The 25,763-nt window shown below is 39.0% G+C and overlaps 1 protein-coding gene across 3 annotated transcripts in view; it reads left to right on the top strand.

The window, feature by feature from the left end:
- LOC150091097 (uncharacterized) overlaps nucleotides 1-25,763 on the top strand; it is a 238,628-nt gene that overhangs the window by 206,437 nt on the left and 6,428 nt on the right. For all 3 annotated transcript variants that reach the window (XM_090381847.1, XM_090381838.1, XM_090381829.1), the window contains exons 6-9: nucleotides 2,352-2,576; nucleotides 16,222-16,458; nucleotides 17,642-17,770; nucleotides 20,495-20,750. In XM_090381847.1, coding sequence (XP_090237973.1) covers nucleotides 2,352-2,576; nucleotides 16,222-16,458; nucleotides 17,642-17,770; nucleotides 20,495-20,750 — 847 coding nt within the window. The remainder of the gene's footprint in view (nucleotides 1-2,351; nucleotides 2,577-16,221; nucleotides 16,459-17,641; nucleotides 17,771-20,494; nucleotides 20,751-25,763) is intronic.

Here is a 25,763-nt window from a genome sequence, read left to right as displayed (position 1 = left end):
TGTTTTGTAATTTAATTAAATTTCTTTAATATTCAACTTACAAGAAGATATGGCCTCAGTGTAACGAAGCGAATGTGTTATTCTGTTTCCGTTTGAAGGTATCGGCGGGAATTGTTTTAAAAGGCTATTTCTTTCTTTTTTTTTTACCCTTCTTTCGGAATGACTTTCCCTCCCAAATACAGTACATGTTAACAGGCTTAGAACAGACGGAGTTTATAGAAAGAGCAGCTTCTTATACAGTACATAGACAGTTTAAGTGTAAAATCAATGTTGTGATTATTCAATACCTGAAGGAAAGGGAACCGAGGAGTTACTTGACAGTCATTTTTTGAGTACGAGGGACAGGCAGTGAAAAGTTAGTTTTATAACGAGAATTCAAGCGGGTATAATGAAAGGTACGAGTTTCTCACAGAGATTTTATAATTGTTCGAAATTATTTATAAATTTGATTATTATCGCTCAATTAAAAATATAAATAACTGCACCAAATAACAGTGCATAAATTTTGCGTGAAATGATAATGGTATAGCAATTACTAATGTGTGCATTGTTTAGTACGTTTTGATTTTGAATGAATTGAAATTTTGCTTACATTTATGATCTAGAAATTAATTGAATACTTTATGTTATAAAGTGAATTGAAACGACCTGTAGCATTTCAAAAAAAAGTTCGACTTGAAATGCTACAATTAAAAGCACTGTAGTGTTTGAAAAAGTTATTTTATATTAAATTTGAACTTTAGACTGCTTTTAAATTTAATCTAAGTTTCCTTCCACTTCGCTTCGCAAAATAAACCTTTCTATTTAATTACAGCGTTTCAATTTTTTGGTTACCCTACAAATAAATGAATATTTTCGTTGAAAGGAACTCTCCCCAGTGGGGGTAGTTCCCCTTAAAAATCCAATACACCCAAAAATGGGTATTTGGACCTTCAATAAGTGGTAGAGGTCTGAGGGGAATCCCCTCACGTCCACGGCCCGAGACTAACTCAGCACGGTTAGTCGAGGAGAGTAGGAAAAACTTCCTAAATGCTCTTTGCTGGATTCGAACCCAGCTCCATCCAAACATTTTTTCTGGTGGACTCTACCACCACAAACCTTTTTCTACTCTTGACAGCCTGGGTGAGCTCCCTCCACCTCTTAACTTCCTATTTCTAGGTGGAAAGTGTTCCTGTTATCCACCTCTTTTATCTTCATCCCAGTTTTCTCTAATACTTGAACTATACCCACCCCCTCGAAAAATGTTTCAGCATGTTTTTTTTTTCTCCGAGGTTCTCCATGTCAAACTCTGGCTACGTCCGCAGTTCGCCCCAGCCAGAGACTTATTTATTTATCCCTATACACTCTGGTAAAGACCCCACGTTACTCATTCCATCGCCCCGTGGAGACGGGTGTAGTAGGGGTATGTATGTACATACATACACACACCAGGGACCCCGCGGCTAATTTGCCTGAGGACCAATAGACCAACACTACACTAAAACTTTCACTATCTCTGGCATTTACAGAGTTTGTACTGAGTCAGAGAGTATACTATGTGGAGTTTGGGGACCCCAAGTGCTGCTTACAAGCAACATTATAGCAACGAGCTATTCTTCAGAGTCCAGCAACGCAGATAGGGTTCGCCACTGTCATAATGTCTTATCCAGAAATTTTTCTAAGAAAAGCAAATGCCCGGCCTTAATCTTGGGTTAAAACAGAACTTGTGACATTAAACGGCGGATACGACGAGTCCATCTTCTTTAGCAGACATGTCAAAGCAGCAACATATAAGAATACGTCACTGGCGTGGGTGAAACCAGAGGAGTTCTGGATAATGGCACTTCGGCACATTTCGTAATAATTGTAATCCGGCTACCAGAATGACATTTTTCTTGGTCCTTGTGGGTTGTTACACATCTTAAAAACATCGCCAATTAAATCTTGTTTAATAGCAAACCAATATCTGTTTAACCACCGCCCCCTCCCCTCGACAATAGCGCAGCCAAAATTTTTTCCACTTTTTGGCAGGTTGAATTATATTAAGGTAATATGTAAGCTCCAAGTTTGCAAATTTCCTTTCTGTTCTGCATGGATTTATATATCGAAACAGATCACAAAGTATATGGCGATTCAGCCAGCTTAGTGTGTATTTTAGTAAATTGATTTTTCAGATTACAGTACTTTTGCTCTTATGGCGAGCGGGTTTTGAGTTCAATATTATGAATATAATTAAGATTAATTCACTAAACAGACAAACGACCTTAATGAGAAAGTATTAGTTTTGGATTTTGTGCGATGATCTGAAGTTTACCCATTATAAGATCTCTCACTGTTTTAAGATGAAATAAAGCCTGATGTTTATGTTGCAGGGTTCCGTGGACGTTCGTGCGAGGAAGAAGTTAATCTGTGTGATCGCAGGCCTTGTCATAACAATGGCACATGTCATGGTAATCAGACGGACTATTGGTGTGAGTGCCCTGTGGGATTCACTGGACTGGACTGCGAGACCAATGTGAACGAGTGTCTTTCCAACCCATGCGTTCATGGGGTGTGTGAAGACGGCCTGGGTAGTTACAAATGTTACTGTTTACCCGGTGAGTTTTTTCTCTCGCTAAGTATTTATGCAGATTTCTAACTGGCACAGTCAAGCAAGAAGTGAACCAGTTCTCAGATTGGTTCTACACATAAATGTATGAAACGTTATGCTTGCTGGCCTATAAAATTTACTTGTGGTTTATTAAGTATTAATAATATATCTTACCTTTAAAGCACATTATAGAGTGAATCATTAAACATCGCTTTCAAAAGCCGTGCCAAAAACCTTTAGGGGTGAATGTTGATGAATTGATAGACACTACGCTTTTCTATCTACCTCAATACTTAAACTATTATGGCAACGTTTCGGAAACTCACTGTTTCCGTCTTCAGGCCCATTAATCTGATCCAGGCGTTGAATGTTTTGGTCCGGCTGGGGAAGACTGGTAAAAGTTTCTATCAATTCATTAACAAAATTATATTTTCTATAGGAATTGGCAGTTCTTTGAAACTTTATTGTACCTTACAAGACTTCTTATTTGCTGAAAAAAAAAAAAGTTATTTTAAGGAACAGGATATTCTGTAATATAAGTGAATATTTAATTTAATCAAAACTGTCCATCGTTTAAGTAACACCTTCATAAAAACAGGCTGTAATGATGACTCCAAGTAGGCCAATATGTCTTAATTTGCATGGAAATGCGAACTTCTCTGCCTTAAACATTACTCATTTACTCTACGTGATGGAATTCGTCAGTCGTTTTCATTATTAACACGTTTCCTTTATTCCCTTCAACTAAAGAAGCTATTTTGGCGCTGAGCTGTCTTCAGAGCCCTCCATTACTATGCTGTCAGCAGTTTATGTGGCTAAGACAGGGGTTTCATATTACCACTCTAGAAGACTCAGTTGGGCTGGTGGGACCCACTTACCTGATCGCTCAGACTTCTGAACTAGCCAATTAACTGCCATCGGACACTACACATCACTTGCTGAGCGCAGTGTGCTGGAGTTGTAAACAGCACTTAGCAGAACGCGAGAAGTTCGAACTTTCCATTCCGGTCCAATGCTTTTATAATACAGAAACGTGTTGTAAGGTAGGAGTGGATATTGCTCGTGCGATGTTGCCACTCGGCAGTTATTGTGAACATTTCTCGCAAGCGTAATAAGAGCGACAAAAAGAGGATAAGACAGTTTCTTTGAGACCACTATGTTACATTTCAGTAGCAGTCATGCATAGCCCTTTCTTGTGAGAAATGAAAAGGGCTTAAAAAATAGCGCAACGAACATAGAATTTCTTAAAATAGTTTTTCAAATTGCCTCCCATAGAACATGGACATGCTCTACAGAAAACGACACAGGGGCTTTTGAAATTCATGAATAATGCACAGTATCCCGATGTTCCCATATAAATCATTTCTTCATCCGATTAGTCCGAATTGAATAAAAAAATATGCCTGTGCTAAGTTGATTGACATTAAAATGAACCTGGAAAACGTGTTCTATTCATTTGTGATTGGATTTCGTTTAAAAAATGAGATGAATTTGTCCAAAACATTTTTATTTTATTTACGTCAAATCGAACTCTATGCCATGAATAAAAGGCACAATATGTGTTGTATTTATAAAGGTATATAAGTCTCTCTGTCCATTTGAGATTTTCTGTTTCGCTAATCTCTTCACAGATTAGGACCTAATAGAGTCCAGAACGAGAAGTAGCAGTAGGTTTTCCGTGATTCGTGTCAATAATTTATAACCTGGTTGGTTATTTGGTGTTCCAGATCTCATTCTTTATGCTTTGCCCATACATTTAATCGAAGTCTACACTTGACCACGAGACTAGTCAGCCAAAAGCAGGCCATTTACAAGACACATTTACAGTAATATTAATCATTTAATTAAAGTGAACTAAAAGAGGTTATTTTGATGATATATATTGAAATTGCACATACGCGCAGTTGGTGCTGCAGTATCCAACAGAGTCATGTTTTTCGCGGAGACCGCTCCCCGAATCCATACGATACTAGCTGGCCATCAGGAGATGAGTTTGTTGCAGGTTGATTGTTTTATCTACATATTCGACACGGAGTTAGTTAAAGATGTCGAACATACTGTATGGGAACATCCTCTGGATAGACTTTGAAGCGAGTTCCACCTAACAAATTTTGTAGATCTTGATAGCGCAAATAATTTAATACAATTGTACTGCGCCAAATCCACCTGTCTGTATGTTCCTATTGAATAGAATTTAGCAACCCCAGTTATTACTTGCGCTTGAAGCAATAATTTGTCGGTAATCTTACTGGATGAACCTTATATTTCTCGATTGATGACTATACACTGAATTTCTTTCAACCATCTACCTAGTCCCCCAAATGCTTTCGTTTTTATTAGAAGGTAAATAGAATCGAAAATCCTTCCTATGGGTGAGACAGAAGTTCCTCATAGAATATCGGCCTCTAATTCTATACATTTCTTAATTGAATTTTTATCCAGAAATGGCAGTAGAACTGCCTGTAGCGTTCTAATTTTCACCAGATATGCTTAAGATGATATTCCGAAATAAATTACTTCCCATTCTGCTATTAAAAAAATTGCCGATACGTCTGTAATTTTAGAATTTCGATTACTTCTTTTTCTGAACTTTCATTTTTCCTGTGTGCATTATGCCGTGTCTTTGGGTACTGCATTCTACTTTCAGCAGCAATTTTTTTTAATCATATGATAGGTAGAAACACTGTTTGCTTCCTCTGCCTTACGCAAGGACAACTCCCAGCTGTTCAAACACGCAATCCATAATTATGGTTGACGTGTTTGAATTCCTGCGACTTTTTATGAAGCCGCACTCAGACTCCCAAGTAATAGCTGAATGAAGTTCTATTTATGTTTTTAAATTCTGTATAATTAATCATTTTCTTATAACAAAAGTTTCCAATACATAGTATTCTGAAACTCCCTAATATATATGCAAATTTTCATCAGTATTGAATGTTAAGGAGACCGAGTAACGAGTCTGTTAAATTCCTCATAATGAAATCAGTCTTAAATTTCCCAATTTTAAGGGAGCTATAAGAAAATCTCCGATCACAATTAGTACTGTTATTTACCCCTAAAAGCTACAATGACGCCTCTCTGGAATCAAAAGTCAAAGTGAGGGCTTCTGTAGGAAACTTCTCCTAAATACATCCATTGTAACATGACTGGCATATACACTAGTGTTGTCTAATAAAACTTTGTATTAGAATCAGATCAGTTGCAGAGTGTAAGGAAGCCACAAAATAATAATAAAAATAAACTATTCTTTTCTTTCCTCGCGTATGATATTTGAATTTTCCTAAGCCGTGACTTAAATTTGTGGCCCATAGTTCTAGAAATCATTTATAACAGTGAAAATTTTGCTTTAATTCGTTTTAATATGCTTACTGAGACCTTACGTATTTCAGCATAGTTAGCAAACTTCTGCAGCTCCCATATTAAAAACCTTTTCTCATATGGACTCGCTTTTTGCAGATCTCACTGCCAGTCTTTGAATCTTTTTTAAGAAGCTAGATGTCTTCATCTTAGAGTACGTTTGATTTGTAACAGATATTACACGAAAAACTGTTCTGTATAAGATAATATTGCTTATGCTCCATATGGGGTCAAAGCAGTTCACAAGATAAAGAGAATACAAGAATAGCACCGTGTTTATCCAGACACTGAGGCTTGAAACGTAACTCTGTTTAAACTTCTCCTAACATCTTCCAAGTAATTAAATTGTTCAATTTCCTTAAACCCCTCAGATCGCGTCTCAGACCAACTCCATGCTCTTAACTCGCTTTAAGTGATCGGCACACGGAAATTATATTGAGTGACAGAGAACTGCCAAGTTGTGCTACAGCAAACAAGTTGGCGACATTCAGTAATGTCAACATGTCGCAAGAAGGGGCTTAACCGAGGGGAAATCGATATTTCCATCAGAGAAAGAATATCATAACTAAACGTTGAAGAACAAATGATAAGAAAAAGGCAAGTGTGCACGACTTGCGATGGGGTAGGAAGACAATATCCGCTTCATTAAATGAGCAGCTGAAAATATCCTCAAAGAAATAGGAGAGCCTGCTGAACAGGTTAATTAATGTTCTCGGCCATTTTGCTTTTAAAATAAATGACACTGTACAAAATTGGAAAACGGGAATCTAGTCTCCAAATTAAAAAAAAAAGCCTTCGAGTCTTTTAATGAAACGTAAGGAGAAAAGCAGACTTTACCTTAATTTATTTCGTGCCACGAAGACTGACAGTTATGACCGCCGTAACGCAGTGTTTATTTCTGTTGTAGAAAGAGCAGCTTCTCCACTGCGGGATACAAAAAATAGTACGGTAATTTTCAGTTAGTGGCAGGGCATTTGGGGCCCGGTACACGGCACAAATAAAATAGTTCACTCCGGACGTGTAGAAGTAATGTGTCCAACACTCCATTCCTTTGTATAATTAATGATATGTTGCCTTCCAGAAGCGTTTAAGCGGATTGATATTCAGCAGTATATTAGACATTAATTCTTACAGCATACAGTTTTGTGTTTAAAAAGAATTTTACGAAGCCTTGGGCACCCTCAGAGTGAAACACGCGTTTCTGGTTTACTACTTGCTTGCAGTTGATTAACTGTGCATGTCGTCTCAGGTTACCAAAAGCATCGTTTAGCGCAAACAACCTCTCATTGCAAGTACAGCGAATCCTACTGTAAGATCTGAAAATCTTACAAAAATAAAATATTTTTTTTGACTTCTGAAGTTAGTTTTCCTTTTTGGATTCTTGCCGTTGGGAGAAATGTTAATAGCGTCAGTTCAATAAACAAGAATTATCCAGTAAGGATTGTAAAACTTAAAAGGTAGGAAGAACGAAAAACAGGAAAATTAGCTTTGCATCCGTCAAAACAGAAAACTGACGGAGAATACTATGACAAACCCAGCAGGGGGTCCGGCGCTGCAAAAACAACTTAAGTTTTATGAGGGGTCACGCACCGGAAACGCATACGGCAAAACGCACACTAGTTTCTAAAAATAGATGCTATAGTAGCTAGTGTCACAATTTGTGGTTTTTCTGAAGTGCTATAGAGACAAGCTGTGATGACACAGGAGGAGGTGTTTTGATGCATTCGGCCTACATGAAAGAGCTCAACGGATGTTAACAGGTAGGAAATAAAAAAAGGAGAGGGGTATTGTGAATCACGTGCCACTAGGCTGGCTGACCTGCCAACAAATGAAAGGATAAAAATGAATATAGGAAAGAGGTGATTGGAAGAAACCCACTGTGGGGAGGCGTGGAAAATTCAGGAGTAAGAGATTGTTTTTGGTCGGGTGAGTGGGAGAAGAAGTGCGGAGGACAGGAAGAAGAGAGTGGGTCAGTGTCAGTGAGTTGGGCAGCAAGATGAGAGTGGGTGAGTGTCAGTGAGTTGGGCAGTAAGAGGAGAGTGGGTCAGTGTCAGTGAGTTGGGCAGTAAGATGAGAGGGGTTCAGTGTCAGTGAGTGGGGCAGTAAGATGAGAGTTGGAGAAGAAAAGAAAGGAATGAGTTTTTTTAGATAGAGTAGCCGGCGGAGAAAAGTGGCTAAGTTTAATGTGTAGTCAGTATGAGGGGTAGATAAGCTTTAAGTGAACAGTTAAGTCAGTGATCTAATAAGTAGTGAGAGAAGCAGTCGAGTAAGTGGAAGATGAAGTTGAGGTGCAGAAGTCGGTCAGACAGTCAGTCAAAAGTAGACTGAGTTTTGAAGTGAGAGATGAACACGTGCCATAGAAAAGAGGGAAAAATTTTCAAGATCCTTAAAGTAGATGAGAAGGAGTCAACTCCATTATGAAGGAACGAGATTGCCTGATATTCTGAGAGCAAGTACGCTAGAGCTGATGAAATCCGAAGCCGGACAAAAGGAGTACAGCCATTCTGATCAGATGAAATTAATGCGTCCATAAAGAAATACAAAGGTACCCAGGAAGGAATCCAGTATCTTATATCGAACTCCCCCAGTGATTGTGAGATGCGACCCAGATAGAAAGGATCCCCTACTCGCTTAGAGAAGGATGTACCGTGAAGTCTGCCAAGTTATGTCAGTAAGTGATTAGTTTGTTTAAGTACTCTCACCATCACATCGATTATAGACACTTGATAACCAATTTATCAGAACTTTTGATTGAACACTTATGTATAAGTAGTACTTTATTGTAATGAATAAGTTAGTGAATGTTATGGGCTGAAGGACATTACCCAGGGCAAGTCAATATACATATAGATAAATTTTGGAAGGGAATAGATATAAAATTTTTGATGTGATTGATACTTGTTAATATTTGGTTAAATAAGTGAATGACTAAGTATGAATTTTGGAAGGGGATAGACGGATGTCAGTAACCCCCGAATGTGCAAGTAGTTAATTGTAGAAATTTGATAGTAATAATAATTACCTAGATTAGAGAAGATTGTAGGCTATAATCTGTTAGAAAACAGAGTAATGATTTATACTGAAATTAAGAGTATCGGAGCTTTATCAATTTGGAGTAGGAATTGTTTTGTAATGAAAGGAGAATGTTAATAGATTCTTTTGAAAGTCAATTGAACTCAGGAGTAAGGAAGTAGAAACATTTTGTTAGTTTAAAAGAGGAGATAGTTGTTTATGATTTATGTAAAGGAAATAGCCCTCCTTGAGTTTGCTCAATAGGCAAATTACTTTGCTCATTTACATTCTGTTATAAGAAGATGAAATTAAATCTAATTGGTCATGAGTTTAATAAATTTCTTTTGTTTGATGTATCTATGTAAAAGTGTCCAATAAACTGTATTTTTATTATACAACATTTGTGTGTCTCTTTGTTATTCTGAGAAAAAGCCTATCCAAAGGGAATTAAACTCATCAAGGAGATTTTCCCCTAGAACTTGGAAATTTTCTGTGAAGTAAAATAGTCAGATTGCGCAAGTGGGGAGTTATTATAAAGGGGAGTTGTTAAAAGGGGAAATATAACCAAATATATAAAATAACATTTTCAAAAATCCCCCCCCCCCACAATTGGCGAAAGCAAGCCAGGATATAATTCCCAAACGGAAGGCAGTGTACCAGAATAGCAAGGAAATAAGTTAAGCCCAGTTGCTGAAACTGAGAAAAAAATTCAGCTGGCGAGCCAGAATACATATCATATCGATTTAGAATTATTGTTTAATATAAAATTGATTATTGGTTGAAAAATATTAAGGTAAATAATGGTGGAGATAAAAAGTTAAGCATTGAGTTGATTATTTATGTGGTATTGAATTGATCATCAGATAAATTTGCTAAGATAAGAAATTTATAGATTTAAAGTGTTAAACATTGAAACACGTTTAATTATGTATTAGTGAATTGATCACAGATTGAACTTGGATTGAGTAGATAAAGGTGAATATAAAGAAAGGAATATTGAAGCATTAGGAGTAATTAAGGGTATAGGAATTCATTATTAGGCTAAGAGATAAGCATTTAGGACAGATTAAACTTAAAAAGGGCAATTATATTACTGTTAATTAATTTGTCAATTAAATTAAAGATGGCTACAAGAAGGGCACATAGCAGTAGGGACAGGGAAAGAACAGAAAATAATGGAAGGGAAGAATCAGTGGAAACAAGTTCTAGCATAGTGAGTAACAATAATGGATCCCTTAGATTAAGTAAGTTCTTAAAAGTTTTTAGGGGCGAACCATCGGAAAGTGTAGACTATTTCCTGCGTAAACTGATAATGATAAAAGAAAAGGAAGGGCTAACAGAATTAGAGGTAGTCACTATGGCCGAGTTTAAATTAGAAGGCGCAGCACAGAGAAAATATTTAGAAACTACGCAGTCCACAGAAGTTGAAACTCTCGAACAATTCGAGAAAATATTAAGAAAGCTATTCTCTGAGAAAATTACCTTCCTGGAAGGAATCAATAGGCTAAGCAACATAACACAAACCAGTCGCGAAACCGTGGAAGAATACTATAAGAAGTTTAGAACAATTAAACTAAACACCGAAGTTTCCGAAAATGAAAATGGAGCCTTCGATAAAATTCTAATGGACCAGTTTTTATCGGGAATTAGAGAAAGATATAGGCGAGAGATACTAAGGAGTAAGCCAAAATCCTTAGCAGAAGCGGCAGAACTAGCCGTCGAAGAGGAGAAACTAGATTTTCACGGTAGGGGGAACACTAGAAAGGATGTTAACATATTAGTATCCGAAGGGGAAACAAAACCCGAAAACAGTAGGGATAAGAAATTAGATGGTTTAGAGAAACAGATCGCAGGGGTGGAAGCCAAATTAAACAAGTTATTAGAAGAATTTAATACCAAGAAACAAATAAAGGAAGGGAACAAGGAACAGTTAGGCGAGAATACGAGGACCTGGGGAAGGCACAATTACTTAGAGGAAAACGGAGATGGAAGAGAAGGATGGAAAACTGGAGAGGGTGGCAAGGGTAGAATTCGTAGGTGGTGCTATAGATGCCAAAGGACAGATCACTGGACCCGTGACTGCAAGGGAGGCGAACTAGCAGAAGGATTCGAGGGGAGGAGAGAAAAACGGGGTTATAAAAATAACTGGGGAGATTATTGGGATCGAAATAGAGACTATCGATCGAGTAGGCCAAAAAACTCAGAACAGGTAAGGGAGGAAGCGCGCACTAATTATAGAAAGGGGAGCCATTGGCAGGAATACGGTAGGGAGTGCTGGTACAGAAATAGGCATCACGAGAGCAGAAATGAATACTGTCACGACAGGGGCACAAATCAAAGGCAGCAAATAAGCATGAATGCTCTGCACCTTAAATGCTGGAAAAATAATTCATGTGAAAAAAGGAGCAATAAATCAGGCAGCACAAGGAGGAAACCACACACACATAGAAATAAGTTTATAAATAGAGAACCTATAGTTGTGGCCACCCTAGGACATAAATGGAATCATCCAAGTCTAGTCAAGTGTTATAGGTGTAACAGATATGGGCATATAGCTAGATTTTGCCCAGCAAGAAGAGTACATCACAGAGATGAATATAAAGCTGATGACCCAAGAAATGAATGGAAACTGAAGAGGGGTCGGTTCTATCCATGGCGACCAAAAAACCTGAAATCCGGGCCAAGCGAAAACGAAAGTAGATCCCATAGGATCAAAGTTGGTTATCAGATGAGAGAAAATGATGATAAATGTAAGACACCGACTGCAGTGGTGGAAGCGAAAGGAAACATAAGGAAAGGCAATGAGAGGCAAGTGCAAAGAACGAGTCAAAAGTTACCGCAAAGAAAAAAAGATGTTGATAAAGTTCTGATTGCGCAGGAAGAATTAAGAAGATTAAGGAGAAAGAGAAGAATTAGAGAAAATGACGAAACAAGGCAACAAGCAGAAAACAAAATAGTGAATGTGGAATTAGTAGAATTAACAGAGAAGGTTAGGCAAAATTCAGGGCAAATAATATCTCAAAGGGAAGGGAGACTAGAAAATAAAAATAGGAAACCTCAAACGGGAGTAGCAGGACAGTGGAAAGAAGGACTTGCGAATCACAGTGCAGAAAGGGCAATTAAACTGAAAGAATCAAACAGACTCCAGCAATTATATTTAGTGGGAGGATTAATTGATGAGTACATTGGATGGGAATAATTTTAGGAAAGCCCAAAATATACATTTAATTAATGTACTTGTATATAATTGTAAATATTTGGCATCAGAAGGTAGTATAAAATAAGTGGTTGTATATTAGAGAGATGTAAATAGATGTAGGCGGTTAAATTCCAGGGAAGGTGAAGGAGTATAGAAAAAAAAAAAAAAAATGAGAAAAAAAAATTCTACACAGGTATAATTTTTTTTGGGGGAGGAGCGGCAATTGTAAGATCTGAAAATCTTACAAAAATAAAATATTTTTTTTGACTTCTGAAGTTAGTTTTCCTTTTTGGATTCTTGCCGTTGGGAGAAATGTTAATAGCGTCAGTTCAATAAACAAGAATTATCCAGTAAGGATTGTAAAACTTAAAAGGTAGGAAGAACGAAAAACAGGAAAATTAGCTTTGCATCCGTCAAAACAGAAAACTGACGGAGAATACTATGACAAACCCAGCAGGGGGTCCGGCGCTGCAAAAACAACTTAAGTTTTATGAGGGGTCACGCACCGGAAACGCATACGGCAAAACGCACACTAGTTTCTAAAAATAGATGCTATAGTAGCTAGTGTCACAATTTGTGGTTTTTCTGAAGTGCTATAGAGACAAGCTGTGATGACACAGGAGGAGGTGTTTTGATGCATTCGGCCTACATGAAAGAGCTCAACGGATGTTAACAGGTAGGAAATAAAAAAAGGAGAGGGGTATTGTGAATCACGTGCCACTAGGCTGGCTGACCTGCCAACAAATGAAAGGATAAAAATGAATATAGGAAAGAGGTGATTGGAAGAAACCCACTGTGGGGAGGCGTGGAAAATTCAGGAGTAAGAGATTGTTTTTGGTCGGGTGAGTGGGAGAAGAAGTGCGGAGGACAGGAAGAAGAGAGTGGGTCAGTGTCAGTGAGTTGGGCAGCAAGATGAGAGTGGGTCAGTGTCAGTGAGTTGGGCAGCAAGATGAGAGTGGGTGAGTGTCAGTGAGTTGGGCAGTAAGATGAGAGGGGTTCAGTGTCAGTGAGTGGGGCAGTAAGATGAGAGTTGGAGAAGAAAAGAAAGGAATGAGTTTTTTTAGATAGAGTAGCCGGCGGAGAAAAGTGGCTAAGTTTAATGTGTAGTCAGTATGAGGGGTAGATAAGCTTTAAGTGAACAGTTAAGTCAGTGATCTAATAAGTAGTGAGAGAAGCAGTCGAGTAAGTGGAAGATGAAGTTGAGGTGCAGAAGTCGGTCAGACAGTCAGTCAAAAGTAGACTGAGTTTTGAAGTGAGAGATGAACACGTGCCATAGAAAAGAGGGAAAAATTTTCAAGATCCTTAAAGTAGATGAGAAGGAGTCAACTCCATTATGAAGGAACGAGATTGCCTGATATTCTGAGAGCAAGTACGCTAGAGCTGATGAAATCCGAAGCCGGACAAAAGGAGTACAGCCATTCTGATCAGATGAAATTAATGCGTCCATAAAGAAATACAAAGGTACCCAGGAAGGAATCCAGTATCTTATATCGAACTCCCCCAGTGATTGTGAGATGCGACCCAGATAGAAAGGATCCCCTACTCGCTTAGAGAAGGATGTACCGTGAAGTCTGCCAAGTTATGTCAGTAAGTGATTAGTTTGTTTAAGTACTCTCACCATCACATCGATTATAGACACTTGATAACCAATTTATCAGAACTTTTGATTGAACACTTATGTATAAGTAGTACTTTATTGTAATGAATAAGTTAGTGAATGTTATGGGCTGAAGGACATTACCCAGGGCAAGTCAATATACATATAGATAAATTTTGGAAGGGAATAGATATAAAATTTTTGATGTGATTGATACTTGTTAATATTTGGTTAAATAAGTGAATGACTAAGTATGAATTTTGGAAGGGGATAGACGGATGTCAGTAACCCCCGAATGTGCAAGTAGTTAATTGTAGAAATTTGATAGTAATAATAATTACCTAGATTAGAGAAGATTGTAGGCTATAATCTGTTAGAAAACAGAGTAATGATTTATACTGAAATTAAGAGTATCGGAGCTTTATCAATTTGGAGTAGGAATTGTTTTGTAATGAAAGGAGAATGTTAATAGATTCTTTTGAAAGTCAATTGAACTCAGGAGTAAGGAAGTAGAAACATTTTGTTAGTTTAAAAGAGGAGATAGTTGTTTATGATTTATGTAAAGGAAATAGCCCTCCTTGAGTTTGCTCAATAGGCAAATTACTTTGCTCATTTACATTCTGTTATAAGAAGATGAAATTAAATCTAATTGGTCATGAGTTTAATAAATTTCTTTTGTTTGATGTATCTATGTAAAAGTGTCCAATAAACTGTATTTTTATTATACAACATTTGTGTGTCTCTTTGTTATTCTGAGAAAAAGCCTATCCAAAGGGAATTAAACTCATCAAGGAGATTTTCCCCTAGAACTTGGAAATTTTCTGTGAAGTAAAATAGTCAGATTGCGCAAGTGGGGAGTTATTATAAAGGGGAGTTGTTAAAAGGGGAAATATAACCAAATATATAAAATAACATTTTCAAAAATCCCCCCCCCCCACACTACATTATCAGCATTACAATATGACAAACAATGCTTCAAAAATTAAAATCATCAGTTCTGATACTTTTGAGTCAACGAGCAGATGAGCCTAAAATGGAATGGCTCACGAGTGGCCAACAAAGCAATCAAGATAGGGTGTTTAATGGCGCATAAGCTACACTGGCTATAGAAAATCAAGATAGCCATTTCTTTTCTAATGAAGGCCTGGATCGGTTGTCAAAATTGTTAGCGTTTAGGTACTCGTGGTTAATCCACAAGACTCTCTTCTTCACAAAATCACTTAAATTTTCTTATCCTATGTCGGGGCTGTTCAATTTATGAGCATGTGGAAGCTAAAATGAATCTTAGGGGTATTCATTCGCATTGCTAAAATTGTAAATGGATACGTGAGGAGAAAGCTTACCGACAACGACTCTCCATCAAGCTCACCAGTGTGATGTGAATTTTAGACGCCCATGTTCAAGTTGTGTGCTCCAACGTCTGCAACTCCTGCTTTGTTTTGCCCTGTGGACAATGCGGATGTTTATACTGCAATAATTTTTTGTAAATTATTTTTTATCCTCTTAAATAAATGTCTGTCTCTGGGAGAAATGTTCATAATTTAAAAATACCTCTATTGTATAGAAGGCCGAATCGCAGCATCCATGAGAAACTATATGTTAAAAAAAAAATGCACCTAAAAACTCTGCAGTAAGTGACTGAGCTATACGTCTATAAACTGGTCTAACTATTGAGTAAATTGTAGCCGGGGAAGAAAGACTGATGGGTACTGATCAAAACAAAAATAATTTTATTTTCAACCCCACTCTGACACGATTCTATACCGTAAGTAAAGGTGTAAAATTTGTGGAGCAACGTTTGAAACTAGTTTAGTCTGTTATCTCTATGAAAGACTAACTCCGAGTAATTAGTGAGGATACAACTAAATATAGTAAGAGCAGTCGCACTATCAAAATAGTTCTTTCGGTGAAATTTTCATATAGTAAATTAGATTTAATAGCAGATGTAAACCAATTTGATTTCTCATATTAGGCATCATAAATTCATTAAGATACTGAGATAAATTTAACTGTAAACTCCTCAGTGTATCACAGGTTTAATATTTTCCAACTGATCAGAATTGTCTGGAGCCTAAGGCGACATGAAAGAAACAGGCACGGCACAGAAAATGCACCTTGGTGGCTGGAGCAATGATGCGCCCGGTTGCAGAAAGAACTGCTGGTTTTGTGTTTGCAACAGAACAGCTAGTGCCATAAGATGTTGGTGTATCGCGTCTGTTAGCGTGTAGAAAAACCCAGCTCTTCTGAAGTAGCAGTAAGATTCTCGTGTTATCAAAATGACCCTTCCAAACAAGTGGCATGACCACTATCTTTTCATGAAAGTAGGCAAACGGGAATTTATTATTTTATTTACGCTCTGTTGAGTGGAGAAATTTTGCCTTCAGTCCTAAAATTGTAATTAATTTTTGTTTATGATGGCTAGCGAAGGTTTCTTAAATGCCTTCATGTTTCCATCTTGTCTACATTCCTTTTTTTTTTTTGTTACAGGTTACGGTGGTGATCACTGTGAATTTGAATACGACGAATGCGACTCTAGTCCCTGCATCAATGGCGGGGCTTGCGAGGATCTAGTGGCAAGTTATCGTTGTCATTGTGGTCCAGGGTATCGTGGAAGACGGTGCCAAGTGAAGATTGACCTGTGTCTTCCAAATCCTTGTCCTCCTCCAGCGCAATGTGTAGACAGGGGAAATAATTACAGCTGCGTATGCCATCCTGGATACAATGGTAAGTTCTGTTAGGTGTTTTGCAGTGATGTCAGCGCTTGCATAAGCTTCTACAAAAACAAAAGTTGATGCACTGGTTAAACATTTGAATTTATAAAATTGCTTTTTATTAAGCGTGATCCGTTTCCTTTCTGTAATTTTCATTCACCAACCGTAATATGGCTTGAAAAGCGGTCAATGGGATTCGAACACGAAACTTAACCAACACTAATATCTCTGGAAAAATAAATTGTCAGGAGGGAATTTTAGGAACGTGCCTTCCGTTGTTATATACTGAAATATGTTACTATCGGTAATATTTTTTTGTAGACAGTGGTTGAACCTACCCATATCAATAATTTACCTATAGTTTAAGCCCTTTGCATTAAAATATTTAAAATTATGGCGAAATGAAACCTCTTAAATTCATTTTAGAAGTTGTTTCGTGTGGCACGGGGGAAAACGTTCATGCACTCAAACACGTAGATCGGCAAAAAGAAGTCAGTGATTTAAGTTTCCTGTGTTAGGAACATGCCACATTTCATGATAAAAAGGAACTGAATTGCCTAACAAGGCTGGACAACACAACATCAAGATGTTTAATAATTGTTGCTGTGTTGAGAAATGTCAGAGCATCTTCCTTATTCTCTGAATGGTTACCTTTTCTTCACTCTTTTGAATTTGGAGACGTTGTCTGACTTACATATATAGGTCTCCATCTTTACTGTAAACAGTATAATAGTAGATTTTATGGAATAGTGAGCTGGTGTTATTTTTAGAACGACAGCAATTTAATCTGAGTGACTGACTTTAAAATTCATAAAGAAAAAGTTAACTTATTTCTGCGTGCGAAGTCTCATCTCCTCATTAAAATGAGGAGGTGAGAAATCATTGTGTTCAAACAATATTAGCCTTAATCTAACATCACAGATTTCTTTAATCTGAAGATTGTGATTCTTACTGATATAAGAGCACGGGAATATATCTGATTCCAAAATTAATACACAGTGCAAATGGTAGAAATCGCTAGAGTTTAATAGAACATAAGATAAATACATGGTTTGTAGTGATGAATGAAAAATAAGCCTTAGCACTCATCACTGGTAGCGGGGAGGAAGTCTGGTTACTAGAGGCCGTAGTTGTGCATAGTTTCTTAATTTTCATTCATGAACAAGAGTAATTTTTACGATTTATTCGAATTGCAGGTCCTGGTTGCACACAACATTATGATCCTTGCTATCCAAATCCCTGTCAGAATGGTGGAAGCTGTTGGCCTAGTCTTGACTCTTTCTTTTGTTCTTGCCGTCCAGGCTACACTGGGGATATATGTGAAGGTGAGCTGTAAAATATAATAAAATATTAGTTTTAATTATTTCGGATCATCTGAAAGGATGTTCACTCCGATTTATTTTAATTACTCAGGAGCGAAACTCAAAATTGGCAGGCTCTCTGACCCTTCACTAATCCCCCTCGTGGTGGCAGAGCCGATAACAATAGACTTCAAGCAATAATAAGGATCAAGTCAAACGTTGTCTTCCAATGTTTCTGAATATGGAATCGTACTGCTTAGTCATTTTGCTTCATTTATCTTAATGAAGTTTAAAATAAATCGGAGTGAACACGAACGTGCACTCTCCTTTTAGATGAAGCAAAATGACCAAGCAGTACGACTTCAAGAATATCGAGGGGTTTGATTTGATCCTTATCACTGCTTATGGCTCACTTATATTTTCATTATTTCAACAGTCATAAAACATCGGCTGTGCCACCAATTTGTTTCTAATGATTATTAAAGAGAACGGATCACAATTTGTAGTTTCGCTACTGAGTGATTAAAATATATAATTTATTGCACATGGGGTAGGAAAGATACTATTTAGTTATTTATACCATGTGAAAGTTTCCCAGTTGTTACTGCCAAGACGTGTAGTTCCATCATTCATCGCCGTACCTCTACCGCCCGCATAGCCTTGTTGAAAGATGGCGGCTTCTGAGAAGGCATTTTGTGTGCTATTGTTTTCTTCTTTGCCGAGGATACTGTAACTGAGCAATGGTAGATCACTTCATTTACCAGCAAGATCGGAACTCCTCTCCACAAGCGAATAATGTTTCTTGAAATGGCAGCCGAGATCGCCGGATTTATTCTTGTGGGGCCACGTGACGTCCAGGATATGTCAAGAGTTCGATTGCTGTGTCGTGATGTAAAAAAAAACCTTTCACAAGGTATGTATATGACATCTGCCCTTCTTTGTGCAATAAATCACTGAAAGTGTTCCCACCATTTTCTTTTATTAGGAATTAATACTGAACGTAGGTGAGGATCGAACCCGCAGCGTTCGATCAAACTTTCGCTCTAGCCGCTGGACCAGGAGGATTGAATCAGCTAGCTACATTTTAGAGATGTACTGTTGTGCTAAAAAACAGAAGCATTAGAAATCGATGTGGACATGATTGGCAGCTTACGCGTGAAGATAGAGTCGTATAAATTAGAGGAAAACCATTGCCTTTTTGAAGTTGAACTGGAACAGCTCATACGATATTAATGTAAAGGATGGAGCTAAATTAGAAAGTCTGCTTGCAGTGGGCATTATATGTTCTTAATGGAAGACTCTAGGAATATATTTCGAGTTGTTAACAGTCCAAAAGAGGACTGCGTAAGCACGTGATATTGACAGCCTTTAATGTTTTACAGGTGAAGCAGAGTTGTTGAGGCATCATCATACTTTGAATAAGTAACGCTTCCCTAATCACCCTGAAAGCGCAGCAGTGCGTAGCACACGCTTCTTGATTAGACTGGGGTTCGAGCCCGCCACCACCAAATACGGAGGATGCGGAAAGGTCAGGGAATGACCACCGCATATCGCCGGAGCACTATGGCCTTAGTTGCTAATGCGCCTAAAAACCTAATCACCCTGACGGCCCCTCCTTGGTGAGTAGGTATCCCGTGATAACCAGTTGAAGGATTTCAGTTTTCCTATTTACATCTTATTGATGAACTAATCATGTGAAAAGACGAACGAAAGAGCATTAAAATTAATTCTGCGTGTACTCTGGTGCAGCTACTCATTTTGATACGAATACAGTCATTACGTGGAATCGAACCACGGTAAACTCAAACGAGTAGCTAGGGCATATGTCTTTACTGTTGAATAGGTTAATATTATCTCTGCATTGCTAATATTTTAATAAAAAGTGTACACTATACGATTTTGAGCTATTAATGAATCCTAATGCATAAATAAAATTCAGTGTCTGGCATGTGGAACAGTTGTACGGTTCTTATTATCCTTTAAGTTTGGATGCGGTCATCTCTAGGCCGTAGTTCCATTAGTCGATAATGGAACTCGTTGCCTTCATGTCAGATCATCATCCGCTACTTATTTAAAGCCTGAACGAAATTCATTGATAATGGCTTTCCCGATTTGAAATTACTAATGATGCAAGCCTATTCGATGCTTTAAATAGTAACGAGAACTGGCGCTGCAGTGGGAAATTAGCCTCTACCAAAAGCTATTAAAGCAACGAGTTTCTTTGCTGTATTGTAATTCTAAATGCAGAACACAAAGAAATGCTATTTATCTCAAACCCATATATGCATAAAGTGTGTGATTGTTCTAGTCAAAGAACGTTGATTGCACCACAGGAATTTAGTGCGAGGCTGATAGAAACAATATTTGACGTAATGTTTTTCTTATAGCTATAAATTATATCGTGTCTTTAATGGAGAAAATAAAACTAGCTACCACTATTTCAAGCTATTTATCAGATGGAATGCAGGCCTAGAACATTTCAATTACTAAGGATTACGAACGATTGGGCAGTTTAAAATCCAAATTACATCCATGAATGAAGTTCGAAAATCTTTCTGAAATAATAACAAAAGTGAAGTAAATGTGTCCGAGGTAGTTGCAGCGGGGGGGTGGGGATCAGATTAATCCTAACTTTGATATTTTATTCCCATTGAATAGTGATCATCGATATTGTTTCTAAAAAATGTGAAGGTTAAATTTTTGCTAGTACCCGCACTTAAACACTTTGTATCACTTTTTTCTTTGCAGAACCCCTGTACCCACCGAAACCTCTTCCTCAAACACTGAATGATCTTCAGACATCTGAAGATGAAGCAACCATAGGACCGGCTAATGTATCCTTGGACCACCTTCACAACATCTACATAGCTGCGGCTACCCTAGCTGGTGCATGTCTGATAGTGGTGACAGTCGTGTCCATTTGTCATTGCAGGATCCACAAAACTTACCAACGTTTCACCAGGAAGCTAAGTCGCTCTTGCTCAGAAATAAAACAACAGAAACTGTGAGTACATGCACCGCACCTTTAAATAAGCTATAGTGGGGCGCTTTCATTGAAATCTTCCGCAACCTCCCACTGCACTTGTTCTATTTTATCGTGCTACATAAGTTCAAATTAAACTATCAGCGCGCGCAAACTTAAAAACATATTTACCGGTAGCACCATCCATTGTACGATTGTCTCCTTTATAACATTAATTTTACATCTCTACAAGTAAACGATTCCAGCTTAAACAGTAAGGCAATCCAAGTCGACAAAATTTTCAGTAATATAACGATTCCGAGTTTCCACTGATTTAGAAAATCTCCTTTTTGTATGGCGGTGTGATGATTCCATAGCCTTCTTTTGCCTTCCAATCTGGGTATTGTACATTATAATCTGCACCGCTTCGCATAAACCCCTCGACGTGGGCACCTGTACGTGGTGAGGGGACCTCCCAGTGACGCTGCTGGACTTCCAGGCTTACATCAATGGAATCCGGCGTGTTTGCCGTGCGCTGCGACCCGTGGAAATTCGGAAATGGGGATAGGTGGTTGAGGGGCCCAGCTTCAATACACCACTTTGGGTCCTGGAAGGCCCGGCTAGGAGGGTCAACCGTGTCAATGCCATGCCCCTACCCTCATGGTCCGAGGGACAGGATTCTGGGTAGCCCTGGCGTTCCACTCCCGAGCGCATTTATTGCATGCCGGGTAGTGGGCGTCCCTTTGGGCTCCGTGGTGGGTGGGGAGCCCGGGCACTGAACCACTTAAAATTTACATGAATCTTGATAAACTTACTTCCTTAGGTGCCCCAACCCGGTCCCTATCAGAAACAAATGACAAAGATGCGGATAGCATTATTGCTAAAAAGAGGCAGCGAACTGAATTACCATCAGGGCCTGTCCCAAGGTTCTTAATTATGCATTCTACCAATGAAACACCGATTGGTAAAATGTCGCCCTTTTTCATTCAAAAAGGGTTAGATGGGTTAGCAGGTTCACCCAAATCAGTTAAGAGGCTCCGTTCTGGAGACCTTTTAATTGAAACTAAAAATGACAGGCAATCTGAACATCTACTCCGAACAACATCAATCGGAGGAATACCTATAACAGTGACACCACACAGAACACTCAATTCATCGAGAGGTGTCATTTCGGAGTGGGACCTTCTCGACGTAACCGAGGAGGAAATCTGCTCCGAATTAAAACCACAGGGAGTTATTGCCGTCAAGAGAATTACTGCGCGAAGGGATGGAAAACTTGTTAAAACCAGGAGCGTTATCCTGACTTTTAACTCTCCTAAACCTCCTGATGAGATTAAAGCTGGATACATCAATTGTTCAGTGCGTCCATACGTTCCAAACCCTTTACGGTGTTTTAAATGCTAGAAGTATGGACACTCTCAAATGGCCTGCCTTGGAGTCCTTGCATGCGCACGATGCGGTGCAAAGGACCACGAAACAACAGCATGTTCAGCCGCAAAACCCACCTGTATTAACTGTGAAAGCGAACACCCCGCCTACTCACGAGCATGCCAGAGGTGGAAAGAAGAAAAAGAAATTCAACGGCTGAAGGCAGAGCTAAATATATCATACCAGGAGGCAAGGAAATCGGTGAAACCCCTGAATACCAACAAACCTACCTACGCCCAGAAGGTAGCAGGGAGATGTTCCGTCGGAACTCAGACGGACATGACCATTCCTCCAAAGGAGTCTTTCACTCCCATCGCGCGTTATCTCTTAAGTTCTCAAAAACCTGCACAGAAAAACCAATCAGCTGCCACTTCTATATCAGTACCTCCTAGTGCTCCACCACTACCAAAACAAAGTGGTAAAGAAAAGCTAAAAAGTTCGGAAGAGCCACCCGTAACACCAGAAACAATGGATGTAGAGACTAAGGAGGTACCGGATGAATCAGTCTTGGAACTCTTTGCGGAGGAAGAAATGGACACAGGACAGCGTCCATTCTTCCCCAAAAAAGATAAATCCAAGACTGACAAATGTAAGCCCTCAGCACCTCGGAAGCCGCCTGACGGACCCACCAAGCCAAAATAATGGCTAAATTCCTACAATGGAATTGTCGTGGATTCCGGCGAAATACTGATGACATCAAGGCCCACGAGCCAGTTTGCTTATCTAAAGGCAAATGATGATCCCACAATGCATAACATCACAATTTTTCGTAAGGATAGAATTGCGGATCCAACTGCAATAGCCAATGCTCTTGGGGAAACATTCTCTAACATCTCTGCAACATCTTCGTATTCCCCAGAGTTCCTGGTCCTGAAATATAAAATCGAAAAACAGGCACTAAACTTTAAATCTAAGAGCATTTATTCCTACAATGGGGATTTCACTATTCAGGAACTGAAAAGAGCCCTCGCTCTTTCCAAAGCAAGTGCTGTTGGACCAGATGGCATCCATTATGAAATGATTAAACATCTTTCACCAAAATCTATGGATTGTCTGCTCCTTCTGTATAACAGAATCTTTATTGAAGGGCAGTTTCCGGACTCCTGGCGAAAGGCAATCGTCCTTGCCTTTCCTAAGCCAGGAAAGGATCCAAAAGTCACCACCAATTATCGTCCTATTGCTCTGACTAGCTGTCCGTGCAAAATCCTGGAGAGAATGGTTAATTCTCGTTTAATATGGTACTTAGAATCAAATGACCTTCTCTCCAACATCCAGTGCGGCTTCCGAAGGAACCGGTCCACTTTGGACCATCTTATTAGACTGGAAACATCCATCCGGGATGCTTTCCTAAAACGCGAACACTTGGTGTCAATGTTCTTTGACATGGAGAAAGCGTATGACACAACTTGGAGATTTGGCATCTTAAAAGATCTGCATAGCCTTGGCCTTAGGGGGCAACTCCCCATTTTTATTACAAACTTTTTAGCCAATCGATCTTTCCAAGTTCGTGTGGGATCCTCACTCTCTCGTTCCTTTAGCCACAAGGATCAGTATTAAGTGTCACGCTTTTTGCCATCAAAGTAAATTCCATCACAGAACAACTGTAAACAGTGCCCTCTATGTTGATGACTTTAGCATATTTTGTCAGTCATGCAACATGAGGGTTATTGAAAGACAACTGCAGAAAGCAATTGATGGGCTATTGCTAATGGCTTCAGGTTCTCGCCGGAGAAGACCGTTTGCGTACACTTTTGTCGTAAGCGTAATCTTCATCCTGAACCTGAATTAAAGCTCGGACAAAATGCAATTCCGGTAGCAGCGGACACAAAATTCTTGGGACTCGTATTCGATAAAAAGCTGACCTTTCTGGAACATATCCGTCAACTCCGCACAAAGTGCACAAGAGGGCTGAATATTCTGCGCTCTCTTTCCTCAACATTTTGGGGTGCGGATCGATGCACCCTACTACGATCCAGACTAGATTACGGGTCCCTGGTATACAATTCGGCCAGAGACAGTGTACTTCGATGGCTGGATCCTGTCCATCATCAGGCTCTCCGTATCGCTATTGGAGCATTTCGAACATCTCCTGTCCAGAGCTTATACGTCGAAGCAAACGAACCACCGTTATCACTTCGACGTAAGCAGTTGTCTCTAAAGTATGCCTTTAAACTGAAATCCCTGCCAGACCATCCTACGTGGCCATTCGTCCTTTTGGTATTCATCTCCAAGAGCTACTCAAAGAACTTAATATTAAGGTAGACAAGGTTGCCCAAACACCAAAGCAACCCCTTCCACCCTGGCATGCTCATGTTCCAACATGTGAATTCTCCCTTAGAAATTGGGGAAGTCGGACACTCCATCATCTGTCTACCTGCACCTTTATTCAGCACACCGAGCTGAACATTCTGACTTCGCGCCAGTTTACACAGACGGTTCGAAGTCGGAATCATATGTGGGATCTGGCCGCGGTCTTTACAGACAGCACTACATCGGAGCAGATTTCTTCTGAATGTAGCATATTTACTGCAGAGCTGCACGCTATTGAGTTAGCCTTGGATCACATTAGTAAATGCCAATACCAACGGTTCATTTTATATTCTGATTCTCTTAGTGTTTTACAGGCCTTAATAACTGTAAGATATAATTCTCATCCAGTTCTGTCTAGTATTCAGCAGAAGATTCACTTCCCCTCCGTGAACGTGAATATGATATCCGCTTCTGCTGGATTCCTAGCCACGTTGGGATTAGTGGAAATGATTTGGCTGACACCGCAGCCAAATCAGCAGTTCCCAGTAATAATCGCTGCCTGTCAGTCCCCTATACAGACTACAGGCAAATAATACACGAGAAAATACACTCCCAATGGCAGGATTCGTGGAATAGACAGACTGCGAATAAATTATATCGTATAAAGCCTGTAATTGAACCGTGGCAGTCTAGTCTGCGCAGGAACCGTAAGGAGGAAGTTGTTCTTGCCCGGACCCGCATAGGACATAGTCATTTGACTCATTCATTTTTTCTGAGGGCTGATGACCCTCCTATGTGTGAGTCCTGTGGCACAGTTTTATCCATGAGACACATTTTAGCAATATCCGTTTTACCGCTTTTAATCATCTGACTGAGCCGTATACACTCAGTCAGATTTTATCCGACAAGGACAATGTATCTGCTGTTTTTAGCTTTTTAAAATCAATAAATATTTTTGCTCGTATATAAAATTTACATTTTTCTCTTATATATTTTTGTTATACCTTTGGACATAGTGACCTAACTAATTAGGTCACTGAAAGTTTAAACTTTTTTATAAATGACATGGTCTTGGCGCATTATAGCCTTAGTAGCTAATGCGCCAATAAAATCAAAACCAACAACAGCTTCGCATAACATCCGGAATGGATCTTATGGGGAGTGGTATATATGGTAATCGTACAGTACCCCGAAGAAGACTCTTAAAAAGAGAGAGATTCCACCTTCTGAACTCAATGGCCTCAAAATATGGAGTGAACATTTAGTAAACTAACATTCTCACATCAGTTTTCTATAAACTGAGGTGCATTTCCGCTATCCGTATCAACATATCAAAGCGGAAAGCACCTGGGATTTTCTGTATGCCTCTTTCTCTAC

The sequence above is a fragment of the Mastigoproctus giganteus genome, chromosome 1, assembly GCF_048544385.1.
Source record: "Mastigoproctus giganteus isolate SK-2022 chromosome 1, ASM4854438v1, whole genome shotgun sequence".
In the NCBI taxonomy this organism is placed as follows: domain Eukaryota; kingdom Metazoa; phylum Arthropoda; class Arachnida; order Uropygi; family Thelyphonidae; genus Mastigoproctus; species Mastigoproctus giganteus.
This window is presented reverse-complemented; position numbering and strand designations above follow the sequence as displayed.